This window comes from Neophocaena asiaeorientalis, unplaced genomic scaffold (assembly GCF_003031525.2).
Source record: "Neophocaena asiaeorientalis asiaeorientalis breed wild unplaced genomic scaffold, Neophocaena_asiaeorientalis_V1.1 scaffold381, whole genome shotgun sequence".
Classification (NCBI taxonomy): domain Eukaryota; kingdom Metazoa; phylum Chordata; class Mammalia; order Artiodactyla; family Phocoenidae; genus Neophocaena; species Neophocaena asiaeorientalis.
In genome coordinates, this window is record NW_020172812.1 from 2,848,047 (window position 1) to 2,868,679 (window position 20,633).

The 20,633-nt window shown below is 37.6% G+C and overlaps 1 protein-coding gene across 3 annotated transcripts in view; it reads left to right on the forward strand.

The window, feature by feature from the left end:
• Window positions 1-20,633, forward strand: part of APLF (aprataxin and PNKP like factor) — an 86,092-nt gene that overhangs the window by 41,780 nt on the left and 23,679 nt on the right. For all 3 annotated transcript variants that reach the window (XM_024741627.1, XM_024741626.1, XM_024741625.1), the window contains exons 6-8: window positions 1,811-1,995; window positions 13,978-14,333; window positions 19,178-19,303. In XM_024741627.1, coding sequence (XP_024597395.1) covers window positions 1,811-1,995; window positions 13,978-14,333; window positions 19,178-19,303 — 667 coding nt within the window. The remainder of the gene's footprint in view (window positions 1-1,810; window positions 1,996-13,977; window positions 14,334-19,177; window positions 19,304-20,633) is intronic.

Here is a 20,633-nt window from a genome sequence, read left to right on the forward strand (position 1 = left end):
CTTTTTTCTTAAAAAAAAAAAAAAAAAAAAAAATGAGCTCTGGTCCCTAGAAGGGATATTTGTAGTATATCATTTGGAATTTTAAAGAATTGGATATTTTAAATATATATATATTTAATTTTAGAATTTTATATACATCTGTGACACTTGGAATGTGGTGAACTCTTATTTGTGGAAAAGCTGTGCCTTATTTAATATACAGTTTTTTAGTTCCTAGCATAGTAAACAGTATCACAGTTGATTATTTCCCTTGGTTTCACTAATTCATAACTGTTATAATATTTGGTCATTTGCTTCACCAAACTGTATAGTCAGTTTTATTTAGTCCTATTTCTGCCAGTTTCTAAAATGATGTGAAATGTTCCCTAATTTAGATTCAAAACAAAGATTTAAATAATTGAGGCTGAGTTTAGTTATTAGATAGTTTTTTCATAAGTTTCCTTTGATAAATACATTACTTTTATATTGGTTCAGTGATTTTCCTGTTCAATAATATGGACAATATTCTATTAGTATTTCTTTTCTGAATTTAATGAGGGTGTGTCATTTCAGGGCATTTGAATATCCTTTAGAACAGCTCTGAGCAAACTACAGCCCATGAGCCAAATTCAGCCCACTGCCTGTCTCTGTAAAGAAAGTTTTATTGGAACATAGCCATACTCATCCATGTATGTATTGTCTATGGCTGGTTTCACACTACAAGGCAGAGTTGGATAGTTGTGACAAATATTATATGGTTCACAGTGCTTAAAATATTTATTCTCTGGCTTTTTACAGAAGTTTGCTAACCTTTGCTTTAGAACATTAAAATAGTGACTACAGATTGCCTTACATACCTGTATCCAGTCTCTCAAAGGATCTTTGGACAATTTCTGTGTGTGCTAACAATTCAATTACTCAGACATATTCATTGAGTATCAGTTTTGTGTTAGGTATAGGTCTAGATACTAGAGACACAAAATGGGGGACAATGAACAAGGCACAGAAAGTCTCTGCCCTCATGAAGTAGAGGAGAAAGACAACTAACCATGAAGATTTTCCTCTTAAAATAAGCAGATCTTTTTTCTTTTCTGATTAGACAATTCATGAATTTGTTAACAAAATATGATGCTGATTTAAGTTTCCCCACTACATTGAACCTTGAATAAGTATTATGACAATGCAGTGTCCATTGTTGTTGAGACTTGTTTTCTTTATCAGTGAAGTTTGTAGAGGTTGCTCTTCCTTTTCAGTTATTTTAGGTACTTAATCTGTATTTAAGGTAACTTAAGTTGTATTCCTCACTGTGGATGATAGAGGCTCAGTAAGTATATGTAAAATTCATTGTATAACTATATGTCAGATTTTCTGTTAGAGAAATTCAATGCCAAAATTTTAAAAAATGTATACGATAACTAACATACATGTGGTACTCTGAGAGTTTATATATCTTACCTCATTTACTCCTCCTAATAACTCCATCAGTTATTATTATAACTCCCTTTTTCCAGATGATGAAACCAAAGTTGAGAGAGGTGAGGTGAAACAGTTAAAGGATGGAGCCTGCCCACATTAGCATCTTGGCCAGGATGACTTCAGGGCTGGAGCTCTTGGCCATGGTGCTGCTTAATACTTTTTGAGATTTGCAAATATGCATTTTCAGATTGGAGATTGGCCTTAATATAAATAGAACTTTAAATTTACTTGCTCTTTTATCCTTTTTCTTTCCTTCTGTCTTTTTTTTTTTTTTGGCATGGATTATTGACATTTGAAGGTACAGGAGATAATTTTCTTCTTTTTCTTTGTGTTTATTTACTTGTGTGTGATTAAGATAATAATGTAATACGAGAAAGTGGAAAAGAAGGAATCTGCAAAGACAAAACCCAAGTAAACATCACACAGCAAGGAAGAAAGCGATTAATTTCATCAGGAAGTACAGAAAGTATATCAGCAGAGCAAGACACAGGAAAAAAGTGCAAAAATGCTGACCAGGAAGAGTCTATCATTTCATCCAAGGTGATTTTTTAAAAATTCATAATTTGATTGTTTATTTTCTTCATCAGGTGTTCTAGTTAGGAATAGTTATATGCTGTATATATCAAGGAAAAACCAAAAATGCTTTTTATATTGAGTTTATCAAGATAAAAACTAGGCCTAGTTTTTCTTTTGTTTGTTTTTGGTTTTTGGCTTGCTGAAACTAATCTTTAATATAGCACTTGCAATGTAGAAAACAAAGCTATTTAATTTAGACATTTTCAGACTGAAAAAAAGGTGGAGACCACTTGACTTTGGTCATAGTTTGGTACCTCCATTTTGAAAATCTGGTTTCTTCTATTCTATTGGTCATTCTCAGACTGCCTGTAACTACCTTCTTTTTGATAAGTGTGAAGAGAGGAACAACAAATGAGTAGTTCTTAACAGCCTGTTGCAGGATTACTTCTGGACTAACTTGCAGTATTTATAAATCTCTTCTTTCCTCTTTCAGTTTTTGCTAAGTCACTAGAATTGTTTGGCTGACTGAAGCATTCTTTGGTACTGGATACTCTAAGAAAATGAGGTCTATTTATTGGATGAATTTAAGAAGAGAGAGAGAAGGGGGAAAAAAAGAGAGAGAGATGGCCCTAGGACAAAAAGATCAGGTATTCTTCCTTTCCGGAGTAGGGTGGCTTTAGATGACAGTTTTCATGATCCTTGTAGACCGATGGCTAAGCTTTGTGGGTCCCCGTCTATTTAGTCTCATTGAGAGCCATAGGAGTAGGATTGGTTTTAGAATAGCATGCACTGGATTGATGGAAATTCCAGCAGTTATCCCAGAGAGTCAGACCTTTTATAGTTCTCCCCTCACTCTTGCCTCCTCTCCCATTAGAGGAGATCCTGCTTCTCACTGGATCCTTTCCTCAAGCTAGAGAAGTGGGGTATAATCACTATAGGCTCAACTCCTTTGCTTACTTATGGAGTCAAGTTTAATAAATGAAAACAAAATGTGTTCTGACTCATATATTGGCTATAAAGACTTAATAAGGTCATCAGTGCAGTTTGGGGTCTGCAGCCATGGATGAGCCACGTGCAAGTTCCTGCACAGCAAGGGAAGGAGAATGCTTTTAGAGAGGGGAAAAGGAAGTTGGGAGGGCTATAGTAAACAGAGTCCATGGTTTTTCATTGGCTGAGTCCTTGCCAGGAAGGAAGAGGAGTCTTTCTTTTTCATGTTGTGCTCTGCTATCATCACAGGGCATGAGAGCTCTGCCTTCTGGTCTCCCAACTCTATTTAATTGAAGTTTCTGTTTGTTAATATTTTACGTGTTACCCCTTTTGATCACGGTCTTTCTCTGAAAGCACTGCTGATCAAGAATCAGGTTTTCTGGTTTCAGTGGCTTTTTGTCCCTTAATGCCAGGAGGGGCCTTTGCTGGGTGTGGTGTCTCACATTGGAGAGAAAGTACAGATTGGAAACCTATTGAAGTCACATTCAAGTATCAAGGAGAGGTAGGAGGAAGAACTTTCAGGCACTTTTAATCTAAAGTCTCTATGTTATAAAGATCATAGAGATTGGAGAGCATCTGAAGTGTTATGTCATCATCAAAGGTTTGGCAGACAAGGTTCCAACGGGCCTGGTCTGGATATCTAGGGAAAGCTGTCTCATCAGATGTGGCTTCAATTACGGGAAATCTTTACCTTCAGGTCATCAGATGGTGTGCAGGGCCAGTCAGGGTTCAGTGCAGTTTTTAGTGTGTCACATTAATCCAAGAGTCCACTCCTTGGAGTTTGGCAGCACAAGGGCTGGTTTGCAGTACCTGATAGGGGCCTTTCCAGTGAGGTTGAAGAGAGTTCTTCTGGAGGTGTTTCTTTCCAATAGACAAAATATCCAGGTTGCCAGGTGATGTTTAAGGTCATCATCTCCCACAAGTACACTATGAAAAGATTGCTCTACCAAAACATGGTTATTTTTAATAGAAGCAATTAGGCCTTTGCAATATTGGAGGATCTCTCCTCGTATCAGTGTGAGTCAGAAGAAGCAAGAGCCAAGTGCATTGAGCATCCTGTGGCTGTCTTAAAGGGTGAGAGCTTTCTGAGTTCCAAAAGGGGTGGATCTGAGATTTAGAAGGACCAGTGGCGAGGTATCTGGAGGGCCTTTACAAATTTTGCCAATTGAGTCATAATAATGCCATTAGTGCATTCACCTAAAGGAGAATTGAGAGTGGAAAGCACCGTGAAAGTGTTATAAAACTGGCTAAATAGCAGACTTGAAGGGCCTGATCAGTAAAATGTGTTCCTTGATCACCATGAAATTTGAGAGGAATTCCCCAGGTAGGGATACTCTTTTCTAAAAGGACCTTAACCACAGAAGAAGCAGTAGCCTGTCTGCAAGGGAGGCCTGTCTGTATGTGAAAACACATAGACCATTGCTAAAACATTTATATCCGTGAGCCAGAGCAAGTTGTCAGACCTTGAGTGGTCCATTGGACAGTTTAAGTTGTTTAGGGGCAGTACAAACAGACTTCTTTGGGTTGTATTTCAGGCAAGTGGGACAAGTGAGGTAGATACTTTTGGTGGATTTGTCAGTGTTTCCCCATCAATACTGATTCATGAATGCTGTCATTTTGTCAGTAGACCAGTGGTCTGATGCATGTACAGGGGTGATGAATGGGGATTTTAGAGTCTCCAGTAGGACTGGGTTGTTAGTTAGTCTAAACCAGAGCTTTCTCTTTTTATCAAACCAACAATTTTTGAATTTCTAATCTTGTTTTTCCTTTTCTGAGGCCAGTTGTTGGCCTTCTTTAGCCAGTTTTTCTAAGTTATCATCTGGGGAAATGTTCCTTTGGACCAACAGAAGGCTGTTAGCCCCTTTCAGGGCAGCATTCCCTGCAAAAATGTCAGCAAAGTGATTTCCCTTAGCTTCCAGAGAGTAAAGTTTAGAATGCCCTGGAATATTAGTAATAGCTAAAGTGGCAGATAAAAATATTGCATTCCTGAACATAAGAGCCATTTAAAATTTTATTTCTGCTGGAAGTAAGGAAGCCACGTTGCTTCCACAGTATTCCAAAATCATGAGCTACTCTTAAAGTGTGTACCATCGGTATAAATATTGGCAGTTTTGCCCTTAGCTGAAGTACAAGCCCATTTGAGAGTGTATAATTCAGCCTGTTGGGCCAAAGTAACCATTGATAAAGCTGCTGCCTCAGCAACATGAAAAGGAGTTGCAAAGCATACCCAACATAATATTTGCCATTGTTACCTTTTAAATAAGAACATCAGTGAACCACGAGAAGTCAGTGTTACTGAGAGATCTTTCCTGTAAATCACCATGAGGAGTCAGGAGGTGATCAGTCAGTGTTAAGCAGTCAAGAGGGACTTCTTTCGTGACAGAGGGGGGAAGAGTAGCAGGGTTAAGGTTATTATAGCATAAAAGAGTTATGTGAGGAGCAGTTAACAAAAGGACTTCCTTCATAGGAGGTGAGGCAGCTGGCTGAGAAATATTGAGGGTGATGAGAATTCAGGAGGGCTTCTACTGCATGAAGTACAAAAATAGTTAGAGGGGATCCCACAGTTTTCTTGGGGGCCTTAACCCAAAGGGCAGTGGCCATAATGGCTTTAAGGCAAGCAGGATATCCCTGTGCCACAGGGTCCGGTTATTGGCAATAATGCAGTGTGGGTTGATGGTGGACCCCGTGGTTTTGGGTGAGTACGCCAAGGACATTCTCTTCTTTTTCATATACAAAAAGGAAAAGAGGGAATTTGATAATTGGGATTCTCAAGGGCAGGCGGGTTCATCAGACTCAACTTTAAGGCCTTAAAGGCTATATTGTTTGGTTCTTCCCATAAGTTTGAGTCATGGTTGTTATTGTTTAATAAGGCATACAGAGGTTTGGCCGTAAGAGAGAAATTTGGAATTCAATTTTGGCAGTAACCAACTATCCTGAGAAAACTTTGCAGTTGGCGGTTAGTTTGGAGTTTGGGAAAACTTAGGGCATCATGAAGTGTATCTGGATCTACATGTAGCTTTTGTTCTGATATCAGATGCCCTAAATATCGAACCTAGGTTTGGGCAAACTGCAGATTTTCTTTGACAACCTTATGTCCCTTTCAGGCTAAAAACTTTGGCAAGTGAATACTGTCTTCCTGTGAGGATGATTGAGAAGTAGAGCAAAGAAGCAAATCATCCACATAGTAGAACCTCTAGGGAACTTTATATAATCCAGATCAGCCTTTGGGATTTGTGAGAAATAAGAAGGACCCTCAGCAAAACCCTGGGACATTACTGTCCAGGGGAATTGTTTTTCTTCCCAAGTGAGAGCAAAAAGGTATTGGCCAGCTTCATCAACTGGAATATTAAAGAATGGACTACATAAATCAGTAACAGTAAAGAATTTACTTCCAGTAAGAATGGATGTTAGTAATGTACGGGGATTAGGAACAGCGGGGTGTCAAGGGATAACAATGTTGTTTACTGCTCAGAGATTCTGGATGAACCTCCACCCTCAGCCGTTAGGTTTTCTTACCAGGCTGGTGTAAGGGATAATGAGACCTTGAGCCTTGTAATGTTCTTTTATGGCTTTATGCCTTTAAGTCCTTCTTTTCTTATGGAATATTAATTCTGGAAGTGGTTTTGAGGGCTCTATTTGAATCTTGATGGGAGGTGCGCTGTGAATTTTGCCAGTATCAGTTGGAGTTTTTGCCCATAAGGAGGGTGGCAGCTGATTCACTAGGGACAAATGATCAGTGTTTCCAGAATTAGCTCTAGTGCCATCAGAGACAAAACAAATAAAAGATGTCAAAGGATCACTTAATTCACCTGATTGGTTACTTTGATGACTATTGTCAAATTCTAGAATTATTTCCCCCTTTTGGGAGAAAGAAATTCCAGCATGATACTTCTTTAAGAAGTCTCAGCCTAATAAATGAATAGGGGCAGAGGAACTAAGGAGAAAAGGGTGTGCATCTCTCAAAGGGTCTAAACAAAAGGGAATAGGCTCAGGGAGAGGAAACTCTTGAGGCTGTTTAGAAGTCCCACTATTTGAGCTGTTTTAGGGACTGCTTTATAGTAACGGGGTTGAGCATTGAGAGTATGGCTCCAGGGTCAGTTAAGACTAGAAGAGATTCATCCCCAATCTGGAGAAATGTTTCTCCAAGTCGATTGAGAGGGAGGATTGGGAAGGGCCCCTGTAGTTTATCAGAGTCCTGTCATTGAGAATTGGGCAGATGTTGGAAAGGCTGGTTAGAGGGCTGAAGGCCTGAAGTACTTATACTTGTTAACAGTCTCTTTCCAATGTCCTGGCTCTTCACAATAATAGCAGAAACTAGGAGGGTTTTGTTTTTGTTTAGGAGTCTTTTAGTTGCTGGATTTGAAGATTAAGAATTTTAGTAGTCTTTTTTTGGGGGGGGGGCAGGGTTACCCACCTAGAGTTGGAGTGAGCTGGTTTGCCAGGTTAGCTAAATCTGGAGTGGACATTGTTTTCCATTCTATCCTGCTCCTTTTTACTAGAAAGGAAAGGACCCAGTTCAGCCCAGTAATAAACATAGAGTTAACAGTTACCCAGGGGGAATCCACATCTGAAAGAAGAGCAGAATTTTCTTTTAAAACAATCTGAAGTTGATTGTAATAGTCATAAACAGGATTATCAGATTTTTGTGTGCAAGCCTGCATTTTGTTCCAATCAACAGGCTTTGGAAAAGCCGTAGGAATTACCTGATGAAGTCGCCTCATGATTGCTTAAGTGTGATCATATAATAAGTTACTGGGCTGGTCTCCCACTTGTAATGCTAGAGACCTTTCAAGATTTTCCCAATTAGTAGTTTTTATCCAATGCTGGGCCTGGCCTTCACTGACAAATATATGAACTAGGTGATGTAAGTCAGAGAAACCAGGTTGTCAAGTTTGAATGACTGTATTAAATTCCTCAGCAAATCTATGAAGATCTTCTGTTACTTTGGGAAAACCTTTGACTATTGCTCACAGTCAGCTTTAGTCCAGGGAATATAAGAAATTAAGGGTTTAGCCTCTGGCTCCTCAGAAGGCTTAATTTTAAAGCAACAGGTTCTGGCAATTTCAAAGGAAGAGGGAGTAGGGAGAGTTTCAGACAAAAGGGGAAGTTTAGCAAGAAAATTAGTATGGGGGCACTGAGGGTACAGAGGAGGTATAGACAGTATAAAAGGAAGGAGGAGGTTTGTGCCAGAGGCAGAGTCTGACCATAGGAGCTGAGGGAGAAAGACAAGATGGCACCTGAGGTGGAACCTGAGATGAAGAAGCTAAGGAAGACGAGCCTGAAGCTTCAGAAGCTATTTTGTTTTTCTTTAATCATTTGCCTCAGTTAATCTTAAAATCTTATTTTGCAGAGAGGCAATTTTAGATTTCTGATAACGTTGGGAAGCCTCAAAATTTCAAATCAAAATAGTCATTCCATTCAGTTCTGGAAGTTTTTGAGCTATTGTAATCCAGCTTGGTTTTAAGAAAATTAATTTGGGGATTTCAAAAGTTTCCCATAATGGCCATTGATATTCTAAATTGCCTTTGGTCAGGTTGGTCCATTTAGTTGGAAATGCCCGTGAGGAAGGACTGTGGTTTTTAAACACAAAATCAGCTGAAGTACCTGTTGTGGGGGTGGGTTGCCCTCAAAATATTTAGATAACTGGGTCCCAGTTCTCAGAGGTTTTTCTCTATAATAAAAGAACAATTTTCAAACAGCTTAAACAGCTCAATTCAAACAGCTCGCAACTCAAACAGCTCGCAGGTCTAATACCAGACAGTTCTAAGGAAACAGTTTGGTCCTGGAGAAGCCAGGCTAGAGGCTTCTCAGCCAGCTTCAGTTAAAACAATCTGATCTCACAGTCGGACCAAAGTGCCAAATGAGTACCCTCATGCAGAACAAGGCCTTAACCTGGAAGACAGAACCTTAAAATAGATTCCAGATAAAGCCTGGAGAGCTTCAAATGCAAAGAGGATATGAGCTCGGATCCTGGAGAAACATGAGTCTGCGAACTCCAGGGTCTGCGAGAAAAATCAGTGAGCACAGTGGACTCAATTGTGGGGACTGCACCTGTTTGCTCACCAGCCCTGGAGCTATTGGGGGTCTTCTCTGATCCCCATACAGGCCACCAAAATGTTGACCTAAAACAAATTGGTTTTATTTGTGATCAGCAGTTCGAGGTCTATAACCATGGCAAGCCATGTGCTGCAAGTTCTCGCTTTACAAGGGAAGGAGAACTCTTTTATAGAGAGGAAAAGGAGGTTGGCGGACTATAGTAAACTAAGATTCCATGGCTTTTTATTGGCTGAATCATTGCCAGGAAAGAAGAGGAGTCTTCTTTCTGTTGGGCTTTGCTCTCATCACAGGGCATGAGAGCTCCATCTTCTGGTATCCTGACTCTATTTAATTGAGGTTTCTTTTTATTGATTTTTTACAATATCAATATAACTACCCTGTTTTTTTCCAAGAAGAGAAATTTTTTTTCAGAGGAAAATCTGTAGTATACACGTTTTCCTATGTTTATACCAACCCATAAAGTTTGATAATCACAAGTGAACCTTTAAGAAAGGTCAGACCTTTTCTGCCAACTGTAAGGACTGCAATCAAGGTTATTCAGAAAGAAAACATTTTAAGTTATCAGGAATATCAAAAGATCTAGATGTTCAATAAAATCTTTGAAACATTACCAAAAATAGGTTGTTTATTCCTGAAAGCTGGTAGGGAGGTGATATTTTAAGAGTATCTTCATTTGTCTTGAGTACACTAGATTCTTGGCTTGGCTGACCAAAATAACAGGAGAGGTGAAGAGTGTAACTCTTACTTACGTAGCTATCTCTTAAGTAAGACTGTATCCCCCAGAGCTTCTTAGTGTTTGTTTACTGCATCAAAGAATCCTATATCCTTTGCTCCTAATCGGCCATTTAGGTTGTACCATTTATAGCATGTCTCTGATCAGTCCCACAGAAACACCTTTTCATTCATTTAATCATTCATTCATTTAACAAGTGCTCACTAAGCAAATAGTAGTAATATGGTGGCATTAGTAATGCTATTAACAACAACAACTGAAAAAACACCCACAGTCATTTATTGAGCCTTTTTTATCGGCTATAGCCAGTACTAAGATATACTTATTTCATTTAATTTTTAGAAAATCCTGTAAAGTTGGTTGATAATATCCCTGGTTTACAGACCAGGGGAGTCTGAAAGTTTAAATCAACTTGTTCAAGGTCAAAGGTTAGGAAATAGCAAAGCTGATATTCAAAATCTGATTCTTTTATTTCAAAGACCATTCTAATAATCATTACACTAAAGCAGTCTTTCTGTTATATGCAAGGCAGTATGCTAGAATATGGAATTCAATGAATAAAGATGAATAAGATATAGTTGATAAGAAGCAAATAGTCTTATGGGGGACATGATTCAAATCCTAAAATAAAGTGACAGCACATTGATTTTTATGGGAGCCTTGAGGAGGACTACATAAGCCAGCTCTTCAGAGGAGAGATTGGAAGAGAATAAGATAAAAACGGGGGATAAGGGCACTGACAGTGTCATGAAATGACGAGAATCTGACCCAAGGCACTGACATTAAGGATGATGCAAAGGCACTGGATTAGAGAAATATTTAAGAAACAAACTGCAGCACTTGTTGCTTAGATCTGGGGAAAGTGAAGGAAAGAAGAAATGAAAGATAGACTTCCAAGGTTCTGGCTAGAATGAATAGATAAATTATGTTGGCCAAAACTATGGCCAGAATACAGAGGGAGGATTTCAATTTTGACATTTTGAGTTTGAGTTGCATAGAATATTGAGGAAGGAATGTCTAGCTAGTGGTTGAATATATGAGTTTGAAGCTCAAGAGTGAGGCTGGGGCTGGAGTTTAGGATTTTTTAGTCCTTAGCATGTGGGTGCTAATGGGATTGATGCAGGACTTTTAAGGCAATTTATCAGCACAGACATTCTTTCCTAGGGCAGCTTGGAAACAACAACAAATTACTTCATTGAACTTGTATCGGGGAAAGTTCTTTATCCTGTCCCTTGTAGTGTATTAAAACTTCAGATGGGGAATTCCCTGGCAGTCCAGTGGTTAAGAGTCTGTGCTTTCATTGCCATGGGCACTGGTTCAGTCCCTGGTTGGGGAGCTAAGATCCTACAGGCTGCATGGCGGGGCCAAAAAAAAAAAAACAACTTCAGATGGTTGAGGGACGAGGGAGGGCTTATTGGGCAAGTTAACAGGCTACTTTAATAGCCTTAATATGGTACATTTTAGCCCCCTTCAAGCACCAGGGCCACCTTCCATTAGCTCCATGCTCCCCGATCCCTGAGGTCTCTAGCATGTATTTTTACAAAGTGTAGATCTGCCTCTTCTGTCATGAATCTCTAGCCTGCCACACTTCATTCTTCACATTTTCATCTCATCTAGGACATAAGCCATGTGGGTGCCATAAAATGTGGAGCTCTGCCTTCCCCTACTTCTTCCAAGTACAGAGCACCCTCCATCTTTCCTCTTCTCTCATTTGCCAGTTCAGTGACTTGCTCTGGCTCATGAGTTTTATAATTGGCACAGTACGAATTTATGTCTCAGCAAACTTACAAAATACTGCATGTAATAGATTTTTGAGACCGTTTATGAATAATTGAAACCACGAATGTTAAAGGCCAGGGGCCTACTGAATATCAATATTTCATGGAGTTCCATAAAGAACATTATGAATTCCAGTTTTTATGCCTCTTAAAATATTTGAGAACCCCTGATCCATAGTATTGATATCTGTGACTTTATTACTCCTTTCTCTTTTGGAATAAATTAACATGTTCAACATATTCCTTGTGAAGATATTAAAAAAACAAATCCTTCTTTACATTTCATGGAAGTAGAGGGAGTTGAAATATGATGCTTTACACTTTATATCTTTTATTTCATTTCTTTGGTTTGCTTTTCATATTTTAAGTGGTAATATAGTAGATGCTTATTGTCAAAAATTAGACTATTCAGACGCATGTGAAGTAAAATGGAAATCTTGATTTGCCTCATCCTTCAGTCCTATTGCCTACTGGTATTTCGGTTTGCATCCTTCTAAATCTTTTCATGTGGATTTACACAAGTAAGTACTCACATAGATATATAGGGAATTTTTTTTTACAAGCTAGATGGAATCATAGTATATATATATATTGTTTAATTTAAAAAATCCTTAGATATATATATAGATCTACCTCATTCTTCTCAACCTCTGCACAGTGTTTCATGGTAAGAATGTGTTCTACTTTATTTAACCGTTTCCCTAGTTGTGTTGTATTTTTTCCCCTATACTAAATGTGACAGGACGTTGAATGGGATATTTTTCCCTATTGTCAACAAAACTGTTGCTGAGGCCCAACACTGAGGACAGAAGTACTGTTAAGTATCTCATGTTTGAAAGGAGCACCCCAGCAGTGAGAGCTAGACTTTCCCTGTGGGGCTTATTGAAAGGGGTGAGAAGTATTCACTGTTCCACCCTCAGGCTTTATACAAAGAGAACTGAGAGACAAGGAGGTTTTAAGATCTGGGAGAAGGCTGTGTTTGGGGGAAGAAGTTATTTTCTCCCTTTCTAAAATCAAGAGAAGAGATGTGCTCTAAGAGAATTTATTGTAGCATTTCGAGATGCCAACAGGAAGAAGAGACTGACATTTTATTGGACCTGCTTAGCCAGTGGATTTGCTGACTTACCCCATTACTGTCCGAACAGAAAAAAAGAAAACTGGTGAGAGTTGACCCAGTGTGTGGACTGCCAAGTGGGGAGGTGGATCAGAATTGCTCTGTTACCCCACCCACCCCCAGGTCCAGATCCTGGCATGTGTTAGTTGGTCCTATAGCAGAGGGAGATGAGATTGGGGTGTACTTGAGCAGCTTCGGAGGAAATAGTGTATATGTTAGCGGGATGTGGCATGAATGCCACTACCTGAGGGCCAGCTCCAAGAGGTAGTCACATGATTGGTTATCTATTACCTACTATACGAGAGCCATGATTAGTTCTAGGTTCTTTTTGCAAGGTCTTTAGTCAGTTTGGATAACATTTTAAGGTTGGCATACTGTGCTAGAAAAGAAAAAACTATCAAAACACCTAAGTAATTAGTCTAAAAAAAAGTCATGCTAATACCTTCTCAAGAAATTTGAGCTGTTGGATATCACATAACATTAAAACCAGCTTTTCCCAGAAGACAGCCAGCATACATGAGTTCTTAGTTATACATGGGAGTGAACATTCACGTGTATCTAGAACGTGGTCATCACATCCTTACCAGGAGGACTGGGGTTTATCTGAGCAATGTTTTCACTCCACAGGAAGTATAAGTAATTAATAGGTCATTTTTAATAGGATAAGACTAGGCTTATTCGTTGTACTTACTGGTGGTAAGTACACATTAAAAAAGGTTCTGTAGTGCTAATGAGAATATTTACTTGATTCAAGATGCCTTTAATTGGTTAAACTGAAACTGTTATTCCTACCACTTCAAAGGAATCATTTATTTTCTAAGTTGCTCATAACTTAATGCAAATTTTTCTGTGAAGGAGGAGCAATTTCATCATGCAGCTGTAGGAAAAAAAATCATGATTATATTTAGAGGGTAGAAATAAAGTATTACAGTAACTTCTAAGAAATTATAAGAACAGGGCATAAAAGTGTGACACATTCTTGAACAGGAAATTTAAGAGCCTAGTAGGTTTTTTGGGAAAGATTATATTCAAACGAAAGCAGCTGTTGTGTTCTCTTATGTTTCGTTTGTATTTTTCTGGTTATTTGTCACTGAATGTTTGACACGATTGTAAAGGTTTGATACAGCTATAAGTTCCTTTTCTGATAACGGTAGACCATTTCAAAGTTATTAAATTAGAGACAGAGATAATGGTATTTTTAATAACTTTAAAATGTGAATCTTAAAGTTTTAAAATATACATATTGCATGAATCTTGTAGTTTCACGCTTTTATGCTTAAATTTACATATTTCTTTTGAAACATGTTTTATTATTTACTTTCTGATTTGTGTTATAGGAAATGTCACAGTCATTTTCTGCAATCACGTTAGATAACACAGAGGTAAATAACATGAAGACTAATGCACAGAGAAATGAAATCCCAGTAGAGGAACTTGGTAAGGTTCCTGAACATAAAATCACCACTAAGGGAACACCAGATAAAGACAGCAAGGCGAGGAGTGGTTCTGAGAGTTGTTTGAGTGCCCAAGGCAAGTCCTTCCATGACGAGCCTGAAAGATCTCATCCTGAGTCTGGCTCTGATCCCTCCAATCCTGAAACTTTGCATGCAAAGGCAGCTGATTCAGTTCCACAGGGTTCTGAAGAAAACAAGGTCAAGAGGACATCCTGCATGTATGGGGCAAACTGCTACAGGTATGAAGTGAAATTACAGCTAGCATATAATTCCATTATTTCAACAGCATAATAGCTATGTAGATACATGCTATAGTGTGTTAAAAGCCTAATAAAACCCATTGGCCTAAAGGTTAGGAGATTTTTCATGTTTCTCCTCGTTTGCACTTTCTCAGTATGCATTCTAGCAAATCCTGCTAGAGGCTTTTAAAATATTGTGGGGGATTAAATGTTTCATTGTAGATATGCTGATTAATACAGGGATCTGAACTGGGGAATCCAGACTTGAAAACAGAATCACTCAGATCAAAATACCTGCTTATGTAATGTCTTATTTAGCTGTTGGAAAGATGCCTTCATAAATAGTTGCTGTATACAGTATAACTCTCAAGAGAATTCTAAGTTGTGCTTAAGCATCTGATATTTGTGCATTTTCCTTTATATTTTTCTAATGGTGCTTCTGAGTCACCGTGATGCCTTCTAAAACAACTAAATATATATTTTCTGGATTGATTGGTTACTCCTATACTTACTTCATTTGATAACACTGTACCATATTTTCTAATTTCATGCTTTATGAATTAGTTTTAGGCTATAGTTTCTCTCTGTTTATTCTAGCATGCTTATAATTACCTAGCCCTATTTCAGAAGTATTTCTTTGCCATTCCAACTTATCAAACCAAGTATCTTATCAGTACATTCTAGTACAGTTTGTCTTCTATTCGATAGCATATTTATATCACATATTCTGTTAATTTCTCATTCATTGTATCTCTCTTTAAAATGCAGTGCCATTATAACACCTGAATAATTATATTTTTCAATTTCAACCATTATAATTTATGCGTTTATTCACAATTTTGTCTATTTGCAATGGCCTTAGTCCTGCATATGGAACATAATTTATAAACTTGTGAAATGGAAGTATATAAACCTTCTATTATTTTGGATTTTTGAAAAATCCTGTTTGGTATCTGTATCAGTTCACTAGAGCTGCTATAACAAAATGCCACAGATTGGGTGGTTTAAACAGCAGAAATTTATTATCTCACAGTTCTGGAGGCTGAAAGCCTATGATCAAGGTGTTGGCAGGTTGGGTTTCTCCTGCAGGCTCTCTCCTTGGCTTGCAGACAGTGCCTTCTCATGGCGTCCTCACATGGCCTTTTCTCTGTACATGCACATCTTTGGCGTCTCTTCCTCATCTTATAAGGACATCAGTCATTTTGGATTAAAGCCCTACCCTCATGACCTTATTTAATCTGAATTATCTCTTTAAAGGCTCTGTCTCCAAATACAGTCACATTAGGGGTTAGGGCTTGAACATATAAATTTGGGGGTAGGGAACACAATTCAGTCCATAACGGTGTTTGGCTGGTACTTGTCTTTGTTAAATGTGATTGAATCTTTTATCAAGATCATAATGAATTCATACATATTTGATGATGATACACGTTAGTTTTAACCAGTCATAGCTTATGAATAGTTTATTTTACTTCTTCACTAATTTTGATACACATAATTAATACCTGAGAAATATTTGCCACTGAAATCTTGAAAACAAAATGTTTATATTTGTAACAAAGGGGGAAAATAACCTATATTGAGTTCTTGTTATATACGTGCATCTTAACAATTAGTTAAATGTATCTTTTCTGCAGCCTCAATGCTACTGCTTTAGCTCATGCAGTGATCTCTCTGGGACAAGTGAATAATCTCCTAAGTCTCCAAACTTTCCGTCAGGTTCATATTCCTTCCTCATTGTTGCCTGAATGATCTGGCTAAGAAAATAAAAACAAAGGTAAAAAAGAAGAGAGAGAAAAAAATCTGACAATATTACTCTCCTTTACAGAATCCTTCAGTGGCTAAAGGCCAGATTTCTTAGCATAGTCTAGAAGACCCTGAACTCCCAGTAATTCTTTGGATGCACCATGCTGTCATGCCGTTGTTAGGTCCTTTGGATGTGTTGTTCCCTTTTCCTGTCTCCTGTCCTGCTTAAAGACACATTCAGTTCCTTTCTTAGCCCTTTTTTAACATGTTCATTCTTCCCTAAATTGCTCATCTTCTATTCTACACAACATTTCCTCATACGCTTTCTAATATTTGATATTAGATCTGATATTTACTATCTAATCATTGATTTCTAATTCTTTATTTACATGTTCCGTCTTAATAGAAAATTATTACTCAGGGGTAGTCTTATTCACTCCCTTGATGTTATGGTATTAACTCCCAAGTCTGTATCTCCAACACAGATTTCTGTACTAAATTTTAGGTCCAGATAATCACCACTTAAATCACAGGCACTTCAAATTCAACCTGTCTAAAGCAGTCACATCTTATTTCAATCCTTTGTGAAACAAAAAAACAACAAAATAGCATTTAACTTTATAGAAACTGTTGCTTCCAAAAAATTCTTTTTGAAAATTTTGTTCTTTTGGGGCCATATAGTTTTTCTGTTTAATAGCATATGATTCCATTAGTAAACTGCTTTTAAAAATTGGATAGAAATTGAAATGTCTCTTATTAACTTGTAAGAAATTTATACCTTAATTAAAACTTGTAGATTTTATCTCCATAAGGTCATATAAATTATGAGTTAATAATCTATAAAATAAGCGTTTTATCTCTAGTAAAGGTGATGTGTCTTATTGAGGACCAAAGCTCCCACTGAAAACAACTAGCAAAGCGGAACACTCATGCTTGAGAACATTAGAGGCAGTCAGGACCTTGAGGCTTCTTTTTCTCTTGTGACATTTGCCAATTTTTTAGTGTTTCAGACTGAGGGCTAAGAGGACAGGCAGAGTTTGGGGCAGTCTCATGGAACTTAGGCAACTTTTACATTTCTTGCCTTTGCATTTGGCAAGAAATCTTTGACAAATCCAATGTCATGAAGCTTTCCCCCTGTTTTCTTCTAGAAGTTTTATATTTTAGGTCTTACTTTTATGTCTTGGATACATTTTGAGTTAATTTTGTTTATGGTGTAAGGGAAGGGTCCAACTTCATTCTTTTGCAAGTGAATATCCTCTTTTTCCAGCACCATTTGTTGAAAAGAGTATTCTTTCCTTTTGGAATGGTCTTGGCAACTTTGTTGAAAAATCATTTGACCATATAAGCAAGAGTTTATTTTGGGCTGTCTGTTCTCTTCCATGTGTCTATATTATATGCCTGTCTTTATGTTAGTACAACACTGTTTTGATAACTGTAGTTTTGTAATAAGTTTTGAAATCAGGAAGTGTGAAACCTTCAACTTTTTCAGGATTGTTTTGTCCATTTGAGGTTCCTTGAGATTTCACATGAATTTTAGGATGGAGTTTTCTATTTCTGCAAAAAAATGTCATTGGGATTTTAATAGGGATTGCTTTAAATCTGTAGATTGCCTTGGGTAGTATTTACATCTTAACAATATTAAGTCTTCCATTCCATGAACATGGGATGTCTTTCCATGTATTTGTGTCTTCTTTAATAGAAATTAAACCTGTGTATGTCTTTCACCTCCTTAAGCTTATTTCCTAACTATTTTATTTTTAAATGTTTTTTTAAATTGAATTGTTTTCTTAATTTCCTTTTGGGATTGTTCATTGCAAGTATATAGGAACACAACTGGTTTTTGGGTGTTGATTTTTGTATCCTCCAACTTTGCTGAATTAGTTTATTACTTCTAACAGTACGCCAAAAGTAGAATGTTCACAGCAGTATTATTTATAAAAACCAATAACTAGAATGAATCCAAAAGTCTATTAATAGTAGAATGGACAAATAAATTATAGCACTTTCATACAGTGGAATGTTACACAGTAATAAAAGTATACTACTGTTACATGCAGTAATGTGGAGTAATCATACAAACATAAAAAGTCATTCTCAAAGAAGTACATACTACATATTTCCATTTTAATTCAAATACAGGAAAAACTAATATGTTGTTTGTAACATTGCTTCTGAAAGTATGTTCCAGAGGCCCTTGCAGGTCCTGGTCCCCAAGATGCTTTTAGGAAACCTGTTGGGCCAAAACCATTTTCATAATAATACTTTGTGTGTGTGTGCCTTTTTCACTCTGATTCTCTCACTCACAAGTGTACAGTATTCCCAGAGGCTCCATGATTTGTGTTAATGATTGAATGCAGAAGCAGATAGGAGAATTCGGATGCCCTCTTTTAAGCCAGACATTAAAGAAATTTCCAAAGTATAAAACAATGTCTCCACGAATTTGTTTGGAAAATAGGTATTTACATTAAGATGTGCTATTTATCATAATATGTAAAGGGTTTATTACTATTATAAAGTAAACTTATTTTTTAAATTTCTCATTTTTAATTTCTAATAGGTTAAATAACCCACATAAATAAAAGTCCTCTGGAGTTTTAATAGTTTTTTTCCTGAGACTGAAAAGTTTGGGAAACACTGTTGCGGATGACAGGATAGTGGTTAGCTTTGGGTAGTAAAATGGGTTTAATGATTCGAAGGGGACATGCAGGGCTTCTAGAATGTTGGTAATATTGTTTTTTATCTTAGCAGAGGGAGTGTAGATGTGTTCACTTTATTGAAAGTCTTTAAAAGCTCTGTATGCTTATACTATTTATATTATCCTGTATATTCTGTTGTATATAGCCTATATAAAGTACTGTTTTCAGATTGTCCGTTGACATTCATGGTCTTCCCCATGTCACCAGAAATTTAATTTGCTACCATGAGAGTTCCGCACTGACTAAATGTCATGTAGCATGTTGGTTCACGTTCTAGAATAATCACATGTGTATTGTTTGGTTTCCTGCTATATCCTATTAATTATTTTTTTCTAGTTTATCTAGAAGTCTACTATATCCTATTAATTCTTTTTTCTGACAGTATGTTTATCACTCTCATAGGAAGAATCCTGTCCATTTTCAACACTTCAGTCACCCTGGTGATAGTGATTATGGAGGTGTACACATCACGTGTCAAGGTGAGGCTGATGACCGGCCCGAATGTCCCTATGGAGCATCTTGTTATAGGTATGTAAACCTGAAGTGTTTGGTTATACTCCTTTTCTGCTTAATCTCTGTTACTTATTCAGGAGAAACTGCAGGCAAGTTTCTCATCTCAAGCCTTTAACTTTTAGTTTTTAAACTTCCATAGATAATAGGTTTTCATTTTGTTAATAGGTAGGATTGTAATGTTTCTTTTAGATAATTCTAAATTGTTGAAGTTATTAACATTATAAATGCCTAAAATTTTTCCTCATTTCTAACTTTCTAAAGTGTAAATCAGATAATTGAAAAGCTGTCAGTGCTACCCCATTATACCTTCTATCCAGACTCCTTAGTTTGACATAAATCAATTCAGGATGTTATCTCTGCTTCCCTCAACGCCTACCAGGCCACCATTCTTGCCAGCACATGAAACTCAATCCTAAAAGGAAACAGTACCTCCCCTCTCTCCTTCCATAGCATCTTGTACTTGTCTGTATCATGCACAGTAGAATTTATCTCATGAGATTGTGTTTAATTCTTTCCTGGATTGGCTTCCCCTCCAGAGAGTAAGTTCCTTGACAGTAAGGACTTCTTTTTTTAAGCATATTTATTTCTTTTTTAATTTATTTCCTTTTTATTTATTTATTTTCTTTATTTTTTTGGCTGCATTGGGTTTTAGTTGCAGCATTGGGGTATTTGTTGAGGCGTACGGGATCTTTTGTTGCGGTGTGGGCTCTTCGTTGTGGCGCGCGGGCTTCTCTAGTTGTAGAGTACGGGTTTTCTCTCTCTAGTTGTGGCGCTCAGGCTCCAGGGTATGTGGGCTCTGTAGTTGTGGCACGCAGGGTACAGAGCGCATGGGCTCTGTAGTTTGCAGTACGTGGGCTCTCATTGAGGAGCGCAAGCTCAGTAGTTATGGCATGTGGGCTTAGTTGCCCCGCGGCATGTAGGATCTTAGTTCCCTGACCAGGGATTGAACCCTGCATTAGAAGGCAGATTCTTTACCACTGGACCACCAGGGAAGGCCCTCCAGTAAGGACTATTTTATCTGCAACTTTGTTGAATGAATGAATGAACTTGAAATAAATCAAACTACCAAAGAAAGAAGTAGGATTCCATTCTTAGAGAGCTTTAATTCTAGACAACTGTCTTTCTTAGATAATTTTGGAATACAGGTTACTGAGCCTACTGCCGTTTTTGAAATTGTTGCTATTTCTATGATTTGGTTTTCAATAAGAAGGCAGGGTATATGCCCAGTAGTGGGATTGCTGGGTCATATGGTAGCTCTATTTTTAGTTTTTTAAGGAACCTCCATACTCCATACTGTTCTCCATAGTGGCTGAATTTACATTCCCACCAACAGTGCAGAAGGGTT